At 34.2% G+C, this 22,272-nt stretch overlaps 1 protein-coding gene across 2 annotated transcripts; it reads left to right on the forward strand.

Annotated features, from left to right (window-relative positions):
- Positions 1 to 3,039: 3,039 nt before the first annotated feature.
- Positions 3,040 to 21,137, forward strand: LOC143250848 (uncharacterized). Of its 2 annotated transcripts, none has more exons than XM_076501939.1 (7): positions 3,040 to 3,189; positions 3,532 to 3,648; positions 10,106 to 10,227; positions 11,578 to 11,676; positions 14,105 to 14,507; positions 16,040 to 16,482; positions 18,470 to 21,137. In XM_076501939.1, exons 1-7 carry the CDS (start codon positions 3,129 to 3,131, stop codon positions 18,533 to 18,535), a joined length of 1,311 nt encoding a protein of 436 aa, XP_076358054.1. In that variant the 5' UTR covers positions 3,040 to 3,128; the 3' UTR covers positions 18,536 to 21,137. The 2 variants fall into 2 exon arrangements, with proteins under 2 accessions (XP_076358054.1, XP_076358055.1); XM_076501940.1 differs by having other exon boundaries at positions 16,040 to 16,440; positions 18,470 to 18,868.
- Positions 21,138 to 22,272: the final 1,135 nt, after the last annotated feature.

The following is a 22,272-nucleotide window of genomic DNA, read 5'->3' on the forward strand; positions in this document are numbered from 1 at the left end:
TTAATTCTGAGGCACAGTAAAAGTGTTTTATGTGTGTGTGTGGAAAACTGCATTAGTGGGTGTGTGCGTGTATGTGGAACCTCAAGGGTAAAAGTATACACACATCCATAAACTATTGTCTTTTCTCGTATGTTACAACATCTGTTCCTTTATTACTTGTAACGTCACTTGTTCACCTGACGTCACAAGGTTACGTGTGAATCACACTTGAAACGCAATGATATTAAGCCTCGGTTTAACTCTCTTAGAGTAGTGGTTTTCGTTAGAGTGTCTTGGACGAAAGTACATACAAACTGCTATGGTATTTATATGAGTAAACAAAGAGCTTGTTTCTGTTTTTCCAATTTGTATATACAACCAAATTATTTAACGTTGTACAACAGGGACTGATATTTGATCGAAAAATCATGTGATGAAAATGCAAGTATACGTTTATTTGTAATGTGTTGTCCAACATTAATCCATCAAATATTCAGATATAATCTTTTTAGTCAAACTAATAAGGATTTTTATTTAAACAATATCTTATAAGCTACTTAGGAACCGATATTATGAAGAGATCCTTTGGTCAACCTTTTAATATAATCGCTTGCTGGAGCTGTGTTTGATTATTACTAATTAATTATGGTATCGTTTTTATTATTAAGAAACGATTTTTAACTGAATTAATGATAATTGAATTAATTTTATATTTTATATGTAATGTTTCTTCTAAGTTTGTATTTTTAGTCTTCGTTGGACAAAATTATCAAAAATCAAAAGAATTCAAGTTTTATTCGCAGGGTTTTCTTTATGTAAAAAAAATTCTTTTTTGTGAACCTGACGATGACCGAATGAGGTGAAAACGTTGTTCGCTCCTCTACGTAAAATATTTTCTCGATCCAAATTAGCCGTTTTTACATATATATTTTTCTCTACAAGCGGGTTTTCTCGGCATCAAAAGAAAACCTAATTTTTCAGACGAGCTTCAACATGAAAAATGGTGTTTTATAAACCTCCACTGACTGTGACCAATACACGTCCAAACCCTAGATGCTGTATTAATCCTCCTTATCGTTACCTAAAGCTACTGACTTAATGTGTACTTTACTTCTTGTTATCACCAGATGTCTCTCATTACTTCTTCTCCATTGCCTGGTGGCCCAGCATGACCAGGTGGGTTAAGGCGTGCGACTCGTAATCCGAGGGTCGCGGATTCGCATCCCCCCTCGCACCAAACATGCTCGCCTTTTACAGTCAATTCCACTATTCGTTGGTAAAAGAGTAGCCCAAGAGTTGGCGGTGGGTGATGATGACTAGCTGCTTTCCCTCTAGTCTTACACTGCTAAATTAGAGACGGCTAGCGCAGATAGCCCTCGTGTAGCTTTGCGCGAAATTTAAAACAAACCAAACTGATATATACATCTTGTTATCACCAGATGTCTCTCATTACTTCTTTCCCCTTATACTCCTTACCAGGATTTCGTGATTTATCACTCATCAGAAACTCCTCATGCAATACATGAAGACAACTTCGTACCTCAAACCTTGTTTTCAGAAATCTTTCGGGTAATACAAGCTTACTACTGTGATGATTTTGTGAATCTTTAGAATTTATTAACCAGACAGATTCGATCTGCAGCAGATGAGAGAAAGGTTCTTTAACTGACTGACACAACAGCAAATGTACGCGAAAGACTTTTTTTTGTCTGTGTTTGAGTTACTTCAGATGGCAAATTATGCAAAATTAACAAACCATTCAGCTAGAGGTACTGGCATGGCCTGGTGATTAGGGCATTCCATTCACAACCGAATATGCTGGTTCTATATTTTTACTGTCTGGGCCAGCTACTCAGATGTATAAGTTTGTAGATTACAAAATTTCCGGCCGACTCGAGACTAGCTGGGATTAAAGTCTTTCTGGAGAAGAAGACTCCAGTGAGCTCATGAAGTATCAGTAAAACTACATATAAATAATGTGCTTTTAAATAATTTAAGGCAAAATATTAAAAGATTGGCTCTCAGGAGTTTTTCAACTTTATCCGATTTTATTAGTAATGTTTAACGTTTCTCATCCATATCAAATCAAATATTTCTAGGAATTCGTCTTTACATCACTGTTAAAATATAAAACCTAGAGCTGTATAATGGAAATGCCTATTAACCCATATATTATATTCCTTTGCCTCTCGAAAGCCACACCTAACTTTTATTTTCATGAACAAAATACAAGACAATCCTCTAGAAATCCATCGTTAAGTATTGGTCCTACATTTTGTTATCAGGAGTTTCTCCTTGAATTAACGTCCTTTCCTCTGAAAATAGATCAATTTTTAAATTATTGGTTTATCTTTCAGGATCAGTGGTATTATTTTTAAATACATATCTTTTCTTATCACAAGTTTGCTGTTAAATATATATAAAATATCGTCATAATTAGTTTGCCATTTAATAGATGTTTTAACTCCTGTTTTCGAGAGTCTTTTTAAATATATATTACAAAGACATTTAAAAGGTGCGTTAATAGAACACGTGTTATTCTATCTATTCACAATTAGTTGCTGTTTACTGCATGTCTGCTATGTTATAACAATATCTTTCATAGAACACATATCTGTAGGCAAATGTTATATTTGCCCCCCGCTAGTACACCGGTATGTCTCCGGATTTACAACGCTAAAATCAGGGGTTCGATTCCCCTCGGTGGGCTGAGCAGATAGCCCGATGTGGCTTTGCTATAAGAAAAACACACACAATATTATATTTTTCTGATAGGTTATCCTTTTGATTTTTTAATTGATTTTCAATGTAGCTAAATTACAGTTAAACGTTATATAACAAAATTAACTGAAAACCTGAAAAATAATATTTCTGAAAAAAAACAACAACTCTATGTTGTAATGATTCATCATACGTACTCTTTGCCGCTTCTGTTTCACAGATGTTCGTGAAAAAAACAGGAACACTTGGATTTCTGTACACGTGGATATGGGTGTGTAATTGATTTGACGCGGTACTGTACATATGTTAGCGTACCTTTATTTAGTATTCCTATTACTTGTGTATATGCGTATCGTAGGCTGGTTTCGTCCTAGTGCTGGTTTTATATATTTTCAAGTTAAGACTGTAAACAATCCCAACGTTTCCAAATGAAATGTTCCAATGATTTTCGGACGATAAGGCCGAATTATTTGTGTATCTTTAGTTTAGGTAATTATCGGTCTGATCCTGACCCACTTTTACCACTGGTAGAGTTCGATCTTCTAAAGAGCTAACTCAGAAACTGACAGATTATTTAAATATATATATTTAGCTGACATAAATTACAACACTGATCTCATTGATAGTTCAACTGTTATTTATAATATCTTTATGATCAAAGATAATTCACGTATATATGAATTGAAATATATAGAAAATTTTCATAATTATTCCACGTATATTGGAACATTTGAACATTACTCTAACATTACAAAGTTATGTCTGTAAAAGCTTTATGTTGAGATACTTTCTATTTAATTGAGAGATATAATTCACTCTGTCTCTTTGCAGAAAGTTCCGATGACCAAAGAGATTGGAAGAACATTCCAAAGGACAGTGTCCAGTCATATACTTTAAGTATGGAAGGCCTGAACTTGGAGTGCGGAGATCTGAAACGGACGACAGAAAGTAAGAATAATCAAGACATTTTCATAATGACTAAACGTTAGAGAATTTGTAAAATTAAATTATGGGCTGCTCTGTATAACCGTAAACATAAAAGCCAATTTTTCAAGTAACAATAAGTGAATAGATTATTTCACTCGTTAGATTAAAAAATGCAGTATTATTTTGTATATCATGCTTTATTCGATTTGCATAACTGTAACAGGTTTACTGTTATACGTTTATTTTAGCACCGAATTTGTATCAGTATAGTTTTGTTTTTTGCATATGACGTATAATGTTGTATATTACGTAAGTCCCGCCTGGTCTCTAAATTTGCAGAAGATTTTTTTCAAATGTAAAAATCAACACAATATATGCTTTAGGAAAACACTAGCGCGTTTTCTAATGTTTTTCAAACTTCAAGAAACTCGCGTAATTCCTATTTAGGTAGCTAGACGAGAGGCAGCAGCAGATTATAAATAATATAATTAATAAATTATAATTAGTCAACTACAGTTGTTATGCTGTAGGCCTCCGAAGCTATAATTGTGATTAACGCCTATTAATCCGAAAACTACAAAATTTGACCAGGAACGTTTATAGATTTCGAACATTGCAAACCGTTTAACTTCAGTGAATTAACTTCGGACATTTCAACCAGGACATTAGATACTGTCGACGTGCATGTCGATAAGATATTCAGTTCTAGACTAAATAGAAGACTTAGTATAGTTTGTAATACTCTTGATACAAACCATCGTTTGTAATAACTATTAGTAACAACAGTTATTATAAGCTGTATTGTTTTTATATTGTGTTGTTTGTTTTTGAATTTCGCGCAAAGCTACACGAGGGCTATCTGCGCTAGCCGTCCCTAATTTTGCAGTGTAAGACTAGAGGGAAGGCAACTAGTCATCACCACCTACCGCCAACTTTCGTGCTACTCTTTTACCAACGAATAGTGGGATTGACCGTTACATAATAACACCCCCAAGACTGAAAGGGCGAGCATGTTTGGTGTGACGATTATTTGAACCCGCGACCCTCAAATTACGAGTCAAGTGTCTTAACTACCTGGCCACTCCAGGCCCTTCATATATTTAATAGACATTAACCTTTAATTGGGCTTGGCATGGGGGCGTTATGATGTGACAGTCAATCCCACTATTCGTTGGTTAAAAGAGTAGCTCAAGAGTTGGCGGTGGGTGGTGATGTCTAGCTGCCTTTCCTCTAGTCTTATACTGCTAAATTAGGGACGGCTCGGTGCAATGGGCTAACAACCTGTTCACTTAAATACTTGTTGAAAAATCCGCAAGCTATTGCTGCCCTATGTTCCTAGATGGAATCTAATGGTGATAACTAACTAACATTTAATTAACTTCTTAATCAAAATTAAAATGTCCGGTGATTTGAAATAGTAATACATGACTTACGTAGCATAATAAATACGTAACATGACAAATCCTACAATTTTTAGATGACAGCCTTTGTCTAGCTGCGCGTAAAATTCTAAAGTAAAATATGCCTTGTAATACAAGATTTTCAACCCTGTAAAAGTAATGATATTTATAACTTTATTTAGTCGAAGAAGTATTATTAAAATCTGAAAGTCTTTGCTGAAAATGTTTATACAATACGATATCGTAGAAAGAAGAGCGCAATCCTTAAGATACCGTGTTTGTTAAGATGGAAGATATGTTTTTAGATAACATGACATCTACAGTGGAATGCACGTCTTTATATCCTATGTTGTTTATAGTAGCATTAAACTCTTGCATCCGTTTCTTTAGTAGTGTAACGTGCACTATCCTACCTTATGTACAATGTCAGTTTTTACATCATTGTTACGTAAATAATGCCATGACATAACTTCTAACTGAAGGAACAAAAAATCTAAAATATATTCATATTAACCAAAAACCTTTTAATAATATGCTTGAAGAATATAACTTCATATTTATTGATTATTTATCTCACCCAAACAATAACTACCGATGAGGATCGGCGATTAAGACACTGAACTCGTAATCTGAGAGTCGTAGGTTCGAATCCCCGTCACACCAAACATGCTCGCCATTTCAGCCCTGGGGGCGTTATAATTTGACGGTCAATCCCACTATTCGTTCGTAAAATAGTAGCCCAAATGTTGATGCTTGGTGGTGATGACTATCTGTCTTTCCTCTTGTCTTACACTGCAAAATTAGGGACGGCTAGTGCAGATAGCCTTGGTGTAGCTTTGTGCGAAATTCAAAATAAATCAAACTACCGATGATGAAAAGAAAAATGTTTCCCTAATAATAACAAAAAAAAAAAAGTAATCATGTATTAACTGCGAGAAACAACGAAAAATGTCCGCTTATTTTTTTATGAATTAATCATTCACTAGGAAAAATTAGTTTCACTCATTGGAGTATTAATAAGAAAGATTTAAGTACGTATAGAACAATGACGTCATCACCATTAAGGAAATGACTAAAGGTTTATTTCTTCTACTAATAATTAGCGAAAAATAATTATTATTTTTCATTGTAAAGATATATACCGCCTATAAACTGGTTTATATGACATTATAGCACAATAAGACTGACTTACGTTTTTAGCCGTATACCGATTTCCAGTATTAATAACAAAACAGCATTTGGATCAGTCATGAAGTGTGCTGCATGCCGCTGCCGACGAGGCATTTTGCGAATTCAAAGATTAAATTACTCGTTCGTCAGTGAAACTTTAGTAAAGAGTGAAATTCTTGTTGGAATGTTAACCAGTACTAAAGAAAGAATTGTTAACTATAATCTTTGTTTGTTTGTTTTGGAATTTCGCGCAAAGCTACACGGGGGCTATCTGCGCTAGCCGTTCCTAATTTAACAGTGTAAGATTAGAGGGAAGGCAACTAGTCACCGACAACTCTTGAACGACTCTTTTACCAAAAAATAGTGGGATTAACTGTAACATTTTAGCGCCCCCACGGCTGAAAGGGCGAGCATGTTTAGTGTGACGACGAATCGAACTCGCAACACCCGAATAACGAGTCGAGCGCCCCTAATCACCTGGCCGTTTCAGGCCGTCAACCATCATGAGAAATAATGTTTTGCTCAATCAGTTCATAACATTAAAGAGAAGTTTTAAGTTTACCCTATAAAGTTTTAAACTTGATGAATAGGCAACAATTTAAACTACGAAAATTTCATGGATATCCAGAATAATCGAAATATGGTAAAAAAAAGGTTTGGTTTTTTGAATTTCGCGCAAAACAACTCGAAGGCTATCTGCGCTAGCCGTCCCTAATTTAGCAGTGTAAGGCAGCTAGTCATCACCACCCACCGCCAACTCTTGGGCTACTCTTTTACCAACGAATAGTGGGATTGACTGTAACATTATAACGCCCCCACGGCTGAAAGGGCGAGCATGTTTGGTGTGATGGGGATTCGAACCCGCGACCCTCGGATTACGCCTTAACACGCTTGGCCATGCCGGGCCCTTAAAAAAAAAAAAGAAGAGAACGTAAGATTTGGTAACAACGATGAACAAATAAAACAAAATATCCACTCAAGATAATCTTCAGTATAGAAACGAAAATTTGGTAATCATCAATAGAAAATAAGGTGCTTTTTTTTTGGTTTTTAATTTCACCCAAAGATATACGAGGGCTATCTGCGCTAGTCATTCCTAATTTAGCAGTGTAAGACTAGAGGGAAGGCAGCTAGTCATCACCACCCACCGCCAACTCTTGATCTATTCTTTTACCAACGAATAGTGGGATTGACCCTCACATTACAACGCCCCTACGGCTGAAAGGGCAAGCATGTTTGGTGCGACCGGGATTCGAACGCCTTAACCAACCTGGCCATGCCGGACCTAAAAGGAGCTTTTACTCTCTTTATTATTAATGGACTTACGACGCTAAAATCAGGGGTTGGATTCCCTTCGGTGGACTTAGCAGATAGCCAGATGCTATAAGAAAACACACACACACTCAGCAAGTATATAATTAAAAAGTGGTTTTGGTAAAAAATCAAAAATCTTGAAGGTTGTACTGTTTATTTTTATTAATACATTACTGATAGGACTAGATTATGTATGTGTCTATGTACATATACAACTGAAAGACATGTTCAGATAATAACATACTGTATCATCCGAAAGTTAAAAATCAAAATCACTTGAACAGAAATTCAAATGCTTATGTTGGATTAACCATTTTATGTGTCTATCATAAGAAGTATTATTATCCGTCGTTTCTACTTCTTTCTAATTGTTAATTAATATATTTTATTTGTTTGAAAGAAAGTTATAACTTAAATAACTTGGTCGAGTGATTAAAATGGGAAAGGCCTTATCAACAGTAAAACACATCTCTCGTTTTAAACTGCAAAGATGTAGAATTTGGAAGTTTTAAATAGTTTCTGAAGTTAACATTTGCTCATAAATAGTGTTTCCTGTTTATAAACATGTTTTAATTAACCGTTCATGTTTCGTGTTTTTCTAACGTCTTAAGTGCTGACAGCAAGATACGTTTTCTTCGCCAGAATACCTGTTGCCAGCGTGTTTCAAGATTCTGTTAACTTTCACTAAAATCGATTTTAAAATATGTTATCGCAGGTTACGTAACTATCTAATAACCAAACCCTTCGAAATTATTTAAAAATTCACAAAAGAATATCATTTATCTATGCACAGCACGCCCATTTTCTTGTATAAAGCTAGCTAATATTTAAACAATTCTACTTTCACTTGGCTTAGCTACAAGTTTTTATTACGCCATAACAGTGTTGACATTCTTTGTTCGTTCGTTATGGAATCGCAGTAAAATTTCTTGTATTTGTATTCACTGCAGAGATGCCAACTATTTCAAATGACTGAGCGTAATGATTGTAGACAGAGCCTTTTATCATTTGCGGCTACTAGGCCTGATCAATGTCTCTATGCTGTTTATTATTATATTATTATTATAACTATTATTATGTATTACTGCTATAGATTGCTCATTTATGACTGTGTTTTGTGTATTTAATAAATAAATTTTTAAAAAATTATTTTGAAATTCTTTTTCATATTCTGAATTCTTACTCATAAATATCCTTATCTTCATTGTTTTTGTCTTCGCCTCAGCCTTTTGTTGGTGAGATGTCGATTTTGTATGTCTGGAACAATCGTTTATCTCGCCATGCGCCACAGAAAAATCGATGTGACAAATTGTACAAAACGCATGACTGTCACTGACTTCTGATGCAATGACCGGATATTTTGCACTATACTCTTTCCTAAATTTTGATTCACAATTTTAGTCCTTTTAGATTTGCCAGAAACAAGACAATATGGTGAACGAGGCCTCTTTTTTTCCATTTCGTGAACAATCGCATTGGTGTTTCTATGCCGCTTAGAAAACGAGAAATACCCATCTAAGCGAGCGCTGATTGGCTAAGAAGCACTGATGACGTAACTATGGATATCCCCATGTACCCAGTATGGAGAAGCACCGCACTCAAACTATTGGTAGACGTCGAAGATACAAATATTTTTTTATTATTTCAAGCACAAACATGATTATCGCAAGTAGCCATTTGGATTATGTCTTTTATTTATTATCAAAATTATTTGTATCTCACAAGAAATTTTCTTTTCACCCCTTTCAGCCCTGGGGGAACAATTTATCACTTTATTGTATAGACCTATATAATATATAATAAATTGGGAGTCGCAACAAGTCGCAATATTTGTTTGTATGAGCGTATAGTCGTAATGTATACACCAAAATCGTAATAGTTGGCATCTCTACCACTGGTGATGCGTTTTGGACTAAATATGTTCTGCTCATACGGCTTACTATGCAATGACAAACAAATTATGACGTAATTTTATGTTCTTGTGATAGATTTAATGTCATGTGAGTAGAGAAATGTTTTATATGGTTTTCAAAAAATTTGCTCCTTTCTTAAATATCAATAATTTTATATTATATATTATTATTGTTTGTAAGGTACGTCTGTGTTTAAACTGTGTCATTCTACAGTCTTGATGATGTATAGTAGTGGTTCGAAGACTTGATTTAAGGTTTGGTTAATGGATCACCAAACCTAATAATGTTTTTGCTTTAAAAATATATTCCATGTACATTAAAACCTGTATTTCAAAATGAAATGTTTTAATAAATACAAATTTAAGATTGCGGCAAATATTTTTTATTCTATAAATTATATTAAAAAAACGTATTTTTACGAAATTTCAAACATATCTCGAGGTCCCGAGTTTTAAAAATACTCATATATAAGTATCGACAATAACAACAGAAAAAAAACCTACCACGAGCCGGTGCCAAACACGTAAAGCTGAAATGTGTTTTTATTTTGATAAATTTGATTAATTACTGACTAAAAATATTGTACTAGAACCATAAAAAAACTACTGAATTGAATTAAAAATGTCATAATTATAATTTGGTTTTATATATCATCTCGTTGACGAGATTAAGTTGTTTTAGTTCGTAGACATAAGAATGGTCCACAGTTCGCAGAAAATGCGATAAACCAGAGATTAGAACTTTTACAAGAGCTGTTGAAGCAGAAGAAAGATCTTATAGATCGAAAACACCATTGTCTATCTGTAAGTATGGTTTTATTTCTCTTACTTTAATACCAACACCACTGTCTGCTATATATTAGGACTTTAATACCAACACCACTGTCTGCTATATATTAGGACTTTAATACCAACACCACTGTCTGCTATGTATTAGGACTTTAATACCAACACCACTGTCTATTATATATTAGGACTTTAATACCAACAGCACTGTCTGCTATGTATTAGGAATTTAATACCAACACCACTGTCTGCTATGTATTAGGACTTTAATACCAACACCACTGTCTATTATATATTAGGACTTTAATACCAACACCACCGTCTGCTGTGTATTAGGACTTTAATACCAACACCACTGTCTGCTATGTATTAGGAATTTAATACCAACACCACTGTCTGCTGTGTATTAGGACTTTAATACCAACACCACTGTCTGCTATGTATTAGGAATTTAATACCAACACCACTGTCTGCTGTGTATTAGGACTTTAATACCAACACCACCGTCTGCTGTGTATTAGGACTTTAATACCAACACCACTGTCTGCTATGTATTAGGAATTTAATACCAACACCACTGTCTGCTATGTATTAGGACTTTAATACCAACACCACCGTCTGCTATGTATTAGGACTTTAATACCAACACCACTGTCTGCTATGTATTAGGACTTTAATACCAACACCACTGTCTGCTATATATTAGGACTTTAATACCAACAGCACTGTCTGCTATGTATTAGGAATTTAATACCAACACCACTGTCTGCTATGTATTAGGACTTTAATACCAACACCACTGTCTGCTGTGTATTAGGACTTTAATACCAACACCACCGTCTGCTGTGTATTAGGACTTTAATACCAACACTACTGTCTGCTATGTATTAGGACTTTAATACCAACACCACTGTCTGCTATGTATTAGGGACCAGGGGAAAGTAGTAAAGGAAATCTCATCTCTGTTTAGTCTATGTGTACGAGAGTATTAGAAGATTGGAAAAAAATAAGTAGAATGTTTTATGGGAGTCGAAAGTACCCCCAGAGCATCCATAATGTATTATATGTTACTATATAAGTCGTTTTTACAGGTAAAAGGGAAATGACTTTATATTAAGTTAACACGAGTTTTTTAAACTTACTACGCTGAATTTAGACACACTGAAAAAAATGCTCTATTTCTCTTCCTTTTATCGTTTGATTTTCGAATCAAAGTTCGATATTTTTTACCTTAAATTTTTGAAATATTATTTTGTGTTAAAAATACAGCTAACAGATTTAAATTGTTATAAAAATGTCATAATTTGTGTTCCATAAAGGTTTCACTTTAGATATATATTATTTTACATATTTTTTTCCCTCGCACAGAAGACCCAGAGTTTAGACAAAACGATGCATTGCTCCCATAAAGACACTCTACAAAAGGCCACTCATTTACGACAGCGAAAGATTTCAACACAACTAAAGGTAAAGTTTAGTGGTAAATATATTATAAAAGTTAATGTAATGATTAGAGATTTGCAGCGGAGACCTTCTGTGGCTCAGTGGTAACCTTAACCATTTGTAATGTAAAAACAATTGAATTTAATGTTTTTAATGGCCATAGAAGGTAGCTTAATATATAGATCAGCACTTAGACAAAAACAAATCTTGACTGAAAATTAAACATTTAAAGTCATTCCTTATAACAAATAAAAAGATGACCAGAAATGTTAAAGATTTGTTGATATAAAAACCGGCGAGACATTAATTATGGAGAAACGTCCACACAAGTGTATCATAACTCAACTTACTACAACAAGAAGATATGTGTTCCTGCACTGTAAAAATCTATTCCTTACGTACTTTCAAACTGAGCACCAGCATAAAAAAACTGCTACAAACAATTCTACCTACTTTTTTTTGATGTATACAACTGTTTGGCAGATAAACTCAATCCTTTGAGACCATAGCAAAATGTTAAACCACACGGAAACTACCAATATAAATCCCTTTCAAAGTGTGTGTGTTTCTTATAGCAAAGCCATATAAGGCTATCTGCTCAGCCCACCGAGGGGAATCAAACCCTGATTTTAGCGTTGTAAGTCCGGAGACATACCGTTGTACTACCCGGGGCACCATTTCAAAGTGAGCTAATTGGAGAAGCGTGGTTTCAAACCTACTTTTCTTTATCCCTTCTCAGAAATACCCTCTTGAGTGAGTAAATCAACTGGACAGCTACCAACTTCAAACAATAGCACATTCGCAGTATTTTCAGAGCTACCTCCCCCCGAGTTTTATTACCCTGACAACAGACAACAAAAAATAAATAACAAAGTACACATGTGTGTGTTCCAGTCATTAGAGAATTTCGAAATCTAAATTTTAAAACGTCAAATCAGAAACTTATCCAAATACACTAGCTACAATGCATTACGAAAATTAAAACTAAGATTTATCAAAACGAAGGCACAGCATGGCCAGGTGGGTTAAGGAGTTCAATTCGTAATCTAAGGGTCGCGGGTTCGAATCCTGGTCGCGCCAAACATTTTCGCCCTTTCAGCCGTGGGGGCTTTATAATGTGACGATCAATCTCACTATTCGTTGGTAAAAGAGTAGCCCAAGAGTTGGCGGTGGGTGGTGATGACTAGCTGCCTTCCTCTAGTCTTACACTGCTAAATTAGGGACGGATGGCGCAGATACAGTAACTAACAATGAGACAAAATGACAAATTTCGAGTTATTTGTGGAAATATTTAAAACTTCATCTCATGTTTTTTAACTCGTATCTTGGAAAAATCATTCCTTTGATTCTTCTGGGGTAATAATCCTCAACAGAAAAGACAACGTTAACATATGAATATAAAAGAAGCCATATTAATAAAATATACATATAACCCTATTCATAACAAATACAAATGTGTTTATTTCAATTCCCTTCTCTTTTGTACATAGAAGGAATTTCAGTATTTACACTCAGACCTCAAAGGTTTATTGTTTTCAATTGGTTAGTCGTATGCTTGTATATTGTTAGTGTTATTGTTTTTGTTTTTTGAATTTCGCATAAAGCTACACGAGGACTATCTGCGCTAGCCGTCCCTAATTCAGCAGTGTAAGACTAGAGGGAAGGCAGTTATTAATCACCGCCCACCGCCAACTGTTGGGCAACTCTATTACCAACGAATAATATAACTGACTGTTACATTATAACAACCCCACGACTGAAAGGGCGATCATGTTTGGTGTGACGGAGATTCGAACCCACAAACCTCGGATTACGAGTCTTATACCCTAACCACCTGGCCATGCCGGGGCCCCAGACGTTACATCCACAAGTCTGGTGATTAGCATTTCAGGCTGTAATTTCATAATTTACGTCTTACTGCCAAAAATACACGCTTTGCATTCTGGGGCCACGAGTAGGTTACAAAGAGTGACAGTAAAATAGTATTATTTGATCAGATAACAAAAGTCCAAGAAGTGGCACGATACCTTCTCTCTATTCTATCAAATTAAAATTATAGTTTCTAGCAATAACAAAGATATCCAGAGGATATCTTTTATTTAGTACCTTAACCAATAAAAAAAGGATAAGATGATTCTATTTTCAACCGCGTTCTTCTATAGACTCAAAATAGTCTGAATTATTTACTTTGCAACACAGTAGAGAATATTTATTGATTTTATTTTCAATTTAGAATTATTTAACTATTTACGCCATCTGTAATTTTATATTGCAAGTTAAAAAAATTGTTCTCGAAGGAAAGTTGACATTTCTAGTTTTATTTTATATCCCACAATACGAAACGTTATTTCAATTTTCTTTGAATTTTTCGTTTATTCTATATATATATACTCTAGGTATTAGCATGTGCCTTCCAGCTATAATAATATTTAATTTTCTTTTACACTACTAGATGGACACGCTTCAAAATAAAATTCAAGACCACAAAAAATGGGAATCGAAAAGCATCCACAATAGTACACAGAAACACTTCCAGGATCAACTAGTCCAGCTAAACCGAACATTGGAAGAAATCGACAGTGATTTGAGTAAGGCGGAACATGAATTAGGGGAGACTTTTAGAGAGCTGAACATTGGTAGCAACACTCATGTTAAGAAGCGTAATAGTAAAAATAGTCCCTTCAGGAAGAGTCCATCTGAAACCTCTCAGGACAAATTACCTAAAATTCGAATATCAAAATCTATAGATGACTGTAGGGATGTTTCTCTCAAAACCAAAGCTACTAAGTTGATTTCTTTTCCTAAGCTACGAAACTTGAAAGATGATAGTGCTAAACCAGAATCGTCCATGTTCTGTGAGTATATGGAAGTAATCTCCACTTTTCTAGATTTGCGAGGCTATAATCTCATTAATAAAGTTTTTCAAATTTTCTCTTTTGTAATTTTGATAAATAACATTCTTTTTGTATATGTTTCAAAAACAAATCTATTCACGTTGTGCGAACTAAATTTTGAATAAACTGTTTCAGTTTTTTTATATTTTGAGATAAAAACGCAAATATTTTAACGTTCTCATGAAACTTGCGTTTGTTAAAGAATTTCTCTTCGTATTAAACAACGAAGCTTATAAGCAAATAGAAATAATCGCCATGGGAATTCAAGACAGCATAATTGTCAATTTTTTATTCATAACGAAAATAATAAGAGTTCTTCTTCAAATGACTGTAATACGATGAATATAACAATGTGGATTTTATCAGTTTCAACGTCTTGATTCTATTCACCAATTTCTTAGAGCTTATTGTAGTAGGGCCCGGCATGGCCAGGTGGTTAAAAAGCTCGACACGTAATCTGAGGGTCTCGGGTTCGAATCCTTGTTGCACCAAACATGCTTGCCCTTACAGCTATGGGAGCATTATAATGTGACGATCAATCCCACTATTCGTTGGTAATACAGTAGCCGAAGAGTTGGCGGTGGGTGATGAGGACTAGCTGCCTTCCCTCTAGTCTTACACTGCTAAATTAGGGACGGCTAGCGCAGATAGTTCTCATGTAGCTTTGTGTGAAATCCAAAAACAAACAATGATTATTACAATAATAAACTTGAAAAGAGATGAAATTGACAGTACTTATAAAACATATTTTCATAACGATATTTAAAATGTCAAAACTTATATAAATATATATATATACATACGTGTGTTTGTGTCTGTGTGTGTATTTTATAGCAAAACCACATCGAGCTACGTGCTGTGTCCACCGAGGAGAATTTAACCCTTGATTTTCGCATTGTAGATTTGTAGACTTACCAGTGTTTCACCAAGACACTTTCTACACATAAAAATTTTGTGTTCTTTCTTATAGCCCACCCACCTCATCATGTTTACAGAGCACTCCTAAAAATAAACTACACTATATTATTCCAGTGTTTAAGTCCGGTTTCAATTTCAAAAGATGAAGTCAAAAAGGGGCTACGGTTGAAAATTGTTTGTTTATTTTTTAAATTTCGCCCAAAGCTATAGGAGGGCTATCTGTGCTAGCCGTCCCTAATTTAGCAGTGTAAGACTAGAGGGAAGGCAGCTAGTCATCACCACCCACCTCCAACTCTTGGGCTACTCTTTTAACAACGACCGTAACATTATAACGCTCCTTCGACTGAAAGGGGAGAGCATGTTTGATATTACGAGGATTCGAACCCGCGACCCTCGGATTACGTGTCGAGCGATTTAACCACCTAACCATGTCGGACCTAATTGACAATGGATCTTCAAAAACTGACTTTGTAAAATTTATTCTTATGATGAATCGTATGTTCAATTTATTATTCACATATTTTTGTCATTTTTATTGTAGTTTTTATATCACTTCATAAAACTATTCTTTCCAGCATCTCAGGTTGTCGAAACCTCTTCCACAGAAAACATTTGTGGCTTCATGACTGATCCAAAAGAAAGAGAGTTAAGTTTAAGTCCACACACGATAAAGTTGAGAAAACATCCATTGTGCACTCTCGGTAATTTCGTGGAAGCTCAAATCCGAGAAAGAATCATGTTACACAGAAGAAACAAATCTGCAGAACGCCCCATAGAAGCAACCAAAGAAGACGACGCACATTTCATACGGAGATCAACTTCAAACGAAAATATTGTCTCCAGAGGTCGTTGTAGTGTTGCATCAAATTCAGCAGAAAAGTTGGTCGAGGATCCAGAATCAACTGAAAGAGACATAGGTCAGATACGTGATGAGTATTACAACACCTGCGACCATAGGAATATTGAAAATACCAAAGTAAGAACAGTAATCAAGCCTGAAGTCTTGGCAGAAATTAAAGTATGTTTGTTTTTTTAAATCAACTTCCTTAAGAGATAGTGATCAAAATTTGTGTTTGCTATAATTTGTGTTGCTAAAATTATGACGAGATTTAATAATAAGTTATAAAATAACGTTTTTCTGGTTAGTGGTATGTTTGTGAACTTTTACTGCCAAAACTTGAGTTTCAATATCCGTTGTGGGCTGAGCACAGATAACCCTTTTTGTAGCTTTGTGCATATCAACAAATAAAAAAGAGTGTTCTACAAGAGAAGGCTTATAATACTAAAATATGAGAATTTAACTGACGTTCTAATTTAACTTCACTTCCATATGAAAACGCATAATTCTGAGGGATGATTTATCCCTTTATGTGTAATTTTTGTGCTTTTGTTTTTAATTGCATGCACTAGAATTGCTTATTTGGGATTTACGCTTTGGTTTAATTTTGCTATAGTTACATAAGAGTACGTAACTTTCTCTTGCCTAAGCCTGATATTTCAACAAGCTAAAGTAAAGAAGTTTGTTTGTTTTGGAATTTCGTACAAAGCTACTCGAGGGCTATCTGTGCTAGCCGTCCCTAATTTAGCAGTGTAAGACTAGAGGGAAGGCAGCTAGTCATCACCACCCACCGCCAACTCTTGGGCTACTCTTTTACCAACGAATAGTGGGATTGACCGTCACATTATAACGCCCCCACAGCTGGGAGGGCGAGCATATTTGGCGCGACCCTCAGATTATGAAGCGCACGCCTTAACGCGCTAGGCCATGCCGGGCCCAAAGTAAAAAAGTTTGTTTGTTTGTTTTGTAATTTCGCACAAAGCTACTCGAGGGCTATCTGTGCTAGCCGTCCCTAATTTAGCAGTGTAAGACTAGAGGGAAGGCAGCTAGTCATCACCACCCACCGCCAACTCTTGGGCTACTCTTTTACCAACGAATAGTGGGATTGACCGTCACATTATAACGCCCCCACAGCTGGGAGGGCGAGCATGTTTGGCGCGACTCGGGCGCGAACCCGCGACCCTCAGATTACGAAGCGCGCGCCTTAACGCGCTAGGCCATAGTAAAGAAGTAAATCCTTAAATTTTATGCAAATAGCAAGAGCCCCACCCACACCATCATCTAAAGAACGCCGTTTCACACTGATTGGCTGCCTTTGGAGAGAGGAGAGGAGGTCATGTCATAAAAGATGACGAGATCATAGTTTATGGTTTTGCCGCCAGAGAGTGTGTCATTGTGGACACGTTGTTAGGTTGCAATGACAGGCGGCCATGGTAACATAATTCAAAAACCGTTACCAGAGGGACAACTTACTTATAAAGGACTGCAACATGTATAAATTATTTTATCACGAACTAGAAACATGTTGTCTAATTTAAGGTAAGATGATTTAATTATTAATTAACTACTGAATTAGTGTTTACTGGCCTTTTCAGGATTATCTAATTAATCAGTGTCCTTTTAAGGACGTTTTGAATAGAAGTGTTTTGTTTAACTAATTATAAATTAGTTAATTAATTAGTGATAATCACCTTACATAGGACGATTAATTATAAATTATTTGATTAACTGATTATAAATGAATTAGTGTTAAACATCCTTTTTTATGGCGATTTAATTAGTTAAATATATTCTTGCTGAGATGTATATTGTACGAATCAAAGTCGCCCATCATAACGGTCTGAAAATACGTTATAATTTGTGACGTATCCATTCATCATGGCCGCCTCCAATGGCAATCTAGCGTGATAACCCTAACGTGATAACTTTTAGAACTATAACCTTGTCATCTCTGGTTACATCAACACCCTCTTCTCCTTCCCCCAACACTGGGACAACCAATCAGCGTGGAACAGTATCCTTTAGACGTTGAAGTGGGACCCTATTTATGTATTTTCATGTGTATCAAGGGTGAAAATAATTAAACAATGATATAGAAACGAGGCTAAAGGTCGTATAATATAATTTCAAGTGTGTCTTGTTGTATTAAGTGCTTACTTTATTACAGGCTTTCGAACAGTTGACGCAAGACTACTTCCACAGCAAAGAACGCCACCACGATTCGTTTGAATGACTATGGATCTTATTATACAAGAATTGCATACAAATTGCTTATTGTTTTTAACCAAACAAGTTTTCTTCAGCTGTAACTAGAGTGTTTACACAAACGTGTAGGGTTGTGTTTTTTAACTTCGAGTGTATTTAGAATAACAAGCCATTACAATCCAACTTTGTAATTTTAATTATCATTTTGAAATGAAACAGGACTACTTCATTCAGTTTCGTTACGGATCAGAAAACTTTTATGATTTTTGAATGTCATAAATTTATTTTATCATATTTCCACTGTATTCGAAGTAGAAGTAGCCACCTAGATTTAGAAAATAAATAAATAATACAAAAGTGTTTTTACATGTCTAGAAATGAAACTAAATAGTATTTAGACTACTTGATTATCATCAAGAGAAACGTCTATAACATTTATTCGCTTCTGTTTGAATGAGATATCCTATTTGTATTTAGTTTTATTTCAATTGTTGGCTCACATTTATGTTGATTGTGTTTAAAATTATATCAGTTTAGGAACAATTCTGAATAATAGCACAAAAATTCACTTTTCGTATTGTGTCAAAACCCATTAACCAACTCTGACAGTTTAAAGAAATCGTCTGTGCTCATCTGCTGCGGCATATTGTTTACGCGGGAAATGAAATAGCAGAACATTACAAATAACGCAGTCAAAATTAATGTTTATGAAAATACAAAATGATAAATTAGAAATTAAATACTTATCTTAATTATTTAATAGATGGCAATAATATTGGTTCTGTAATTCAAATTTAACCATTTTAACTGCAAATAAAAGAAAACAATATACTAAATACACTCTAACCTTTCATATAACTTACAAAACATAGATCAAATCACTTGTAAAGTTCACCACTATATGAAAATCTTATATATTACACAGTGTAAGAAGTGCAACCATAAATATATTAAACAAACCCAAACAATAAATACTTGCTAACACTAAAAAAAGCTTTTCGTGTTGCTCAGAACTTTAACCAATCTGAACCTTCTATCAAACATGGTTGTCTAAAGCTGATAAGGGGACACAAATAAACTTACTTGGATTGCCACTTTTAACACCGTTAACACTTGCTATCAACAACGTTTGATTTTTTTTCTGTTAGTTAAATATTAAATTTATATTTTGAGTTTTATGTCGTTATCTTTAATTATTCATCTAACTTAATTAAAATCTTTAATATTCAACAATACATTATTTATAGTTAACTGACCACTTATTTTTACCTATTTTTTATAATTATGTTATTATTATTGTTATTACGAACAGATAAATTACGGAAAGCTCTACACTATCACAGTGTCATGTCTGCAGACTTACAACACTAGAAACCACGTTTCGATACCAGTGGTAGGCATAGTACAGATATCCCATTGTATAGTTTTGTACCTAACTACAAACAAACAAACATAGTAGGAAATTAAAAATAAATAAATACGTATAAACTAAACTGTCTTATTTATGTTAACAGTCTATGCACGAAAATTTATCACTTTTTAACAATGAATAAAAAAATCAAAGCAAAACAATATTCTTATAAATAAATTTCAAAATATTCTCAAACTAACTCTCACGTAAAATTCAGAGTTAAAACTTTTGCGAAAACAAATTTATATAAAATTTATCATATCAAATAAATTGACTCTAGCGCCAGTAACATGGAGTTAAAAAAAAAGTGAGGATATACCCGGTGGCACAGCGGTATGTCTGATAGAAACTTTACTTAAGAGGAATGCAAGACTTAAGTTGAACCGAGACAAAAGGTTAACAGATACCACTGTCAGTTTTAATCACGGTCGTATAAGATGATTCGCTATGTAGTAGGTGAAGAACGTATAATGGGGGATATCGGAAAGAAAGAAACAAGAGGAAAGACACGAGAGCATTGCACTGTTTATTTACTTTTGTATAAATTTATATTATTTTAAAAAGCTTGTTGTGGGCAGAGCGCAGATAGCTCATTGTGTAGCTTTGTGATTACTTCAAAACACCAACAAAACACCGACTATTAGACATGATTTAAAATCATATATTAAAAACAAAGGCGGATTTTGGGTGCTATGACTTCAAATGTCCCCAAATTTACTACCAGTCAATATTCGGGGATAGTTGTAGATGTTAGGCTTAAGGTCATAGCGTGTTCTTTAGTAAAATTACCTTTAACTTCTACCTTATAAAACATGAAACCTTCACACGTAAATTATTACTGCAGGATAACAAGAATTATACAGCTTTTACCTAGGCAGTTTAGTAATGATTGAACACTTATCTACCTTTGACTATATTATTCAAGTGTAAAACGGAATAACTGAGACAAACTTATCTGTTTAAAGTTGACCTATCCAGACCTCGTATACTGAGAATTACAAATAAACCCGTTGAATTATATTCTAAGCTAGTATTTATATTATCTAAATGACCTCGAAATTCTAGTGTTCTCATGAGGATCATTTTAAAAATGGCGTTACCATGACATCCATGGAGGATTTATTATTAAATTGATTGAAATGTTTGTTACAAAACATTTGAAATAAATAAATAATTTTCCTGGTTGTATAACCACAAAACGTGGCTATCAGCTAAAAATGAACTATATTTATAAAAAATATTCTTTTACATTTAAATTTTAATCGGACTATGACTATTCCTTTCGACAGTCTATAAGGAAACACTCTATCTGGGAAAAGTAAACCAGGAATATTAACATTAAATTATCTTATTTATTAAAAATTGCTAATTGCATTCTACCTTATATAAAGAAAACAATATCTATAGGTAAATAATGTGCACTATAATTAGTATTTTTACTTTATTCTAATGACAGTTATGTGGGATAGATCTTAAAGTAACTAAAGTATAGATTCTGAAGCTAAGTCATCAACATAACAGATGGTAAGAACGTAGGAGCTAACGTGACTCTTCAAAAATGTATTTTCGTAGAAGTAAAAGATATACACTAGCCATATTTAAAGTGAAATCGGATTCCTAGAAATATCAGTTACCTGTTTAAAGTTGAGTTTATATAAAACAGTGCAATTATTGTTTATATAAAAATTAGGGACATATAGAATATTAACACAGAACAATCAAGTAAAATAAGATGAAAAGGAAGGGCTGAGTTAAATACAGCTAATCCTGACTAATGATAATTTGTTATAAATAAAAACAGCTAATCCTGACTAATGATAATTTATTATAAATACAAACAGCTAATCCTGACTAATGATAATTTATTATAAATAAAAACAGCAAATCCTGACTAATGAAAATTTATTATAAATAAAAACAAGCCCAAACAAAAATAAAAAACGCTGCATCAATCAAACGCATCCGCAGGATACGGGCTATAATGTGGGATATAAGGTATCCTAGGTTTTGGAGGTGAGTGAAAATAGGACACACACTGTGGTGGGGATACACCGTCTATCGGTCTTAACTTCTTCATCATTCTCACTTGGAAATTATAAATGATAAACTATCATGTGAAATACTTTTAAAAAGCATCTAAATACAGAATAGCCGCAAAATGTAATAAGCAAAATATTCTAAAAACAATATTGACGAATATATTTTAAACTTAACTACATTACATCTTATTCACGTAGATGGTTTTTGGAATGGAAGTTTTATCTACTTAAAAAACTAAAATTTAAATTATCCCGTATAAAATTAAAGGAATGCCACATAGATTTTTCATTTCATCAGTTAAAATATAAAATTCA

The sequence above is a fragment of the Tachypleus tridentatus genome, chromosome 5 (genome assembly GCF_004210375.1).
Source record: "Tachypleus tridentatus isolate NWPU-2018 chromosome 5, ASM421037v1, whole genome shotgun sequence".
Taxonomy (NCBI): Eukaryota; Metazoa; Arthropoda; class Merostomata; order Xiphosura; family Limulidae; genus Tachypleus; species Tachypleus tridentatus.

Coding starts and splice junctions, on each gene's coding strand:
- LOC143250848 (XM_076501939.1), top strand. CDS start 3,129: ATGAAATGTTCCAATGATTTTCGGACGATAAGGCCGAATTATTTGTGT. Junction 14,508..16,039: donor ACCAGAATCGTCCATGTTCT/GTGAGTATATGG, acceptor TATTCTTTCCAG/CATCTCAGGTTGTCGAAACC. Junction 16,483..18,469: donor AAGTCTTGGCAGAAATTAAA/GTATGTTTGTTT, acceptor ACTTTATTACAG/GCTTTCGAACAGTTGACGCA.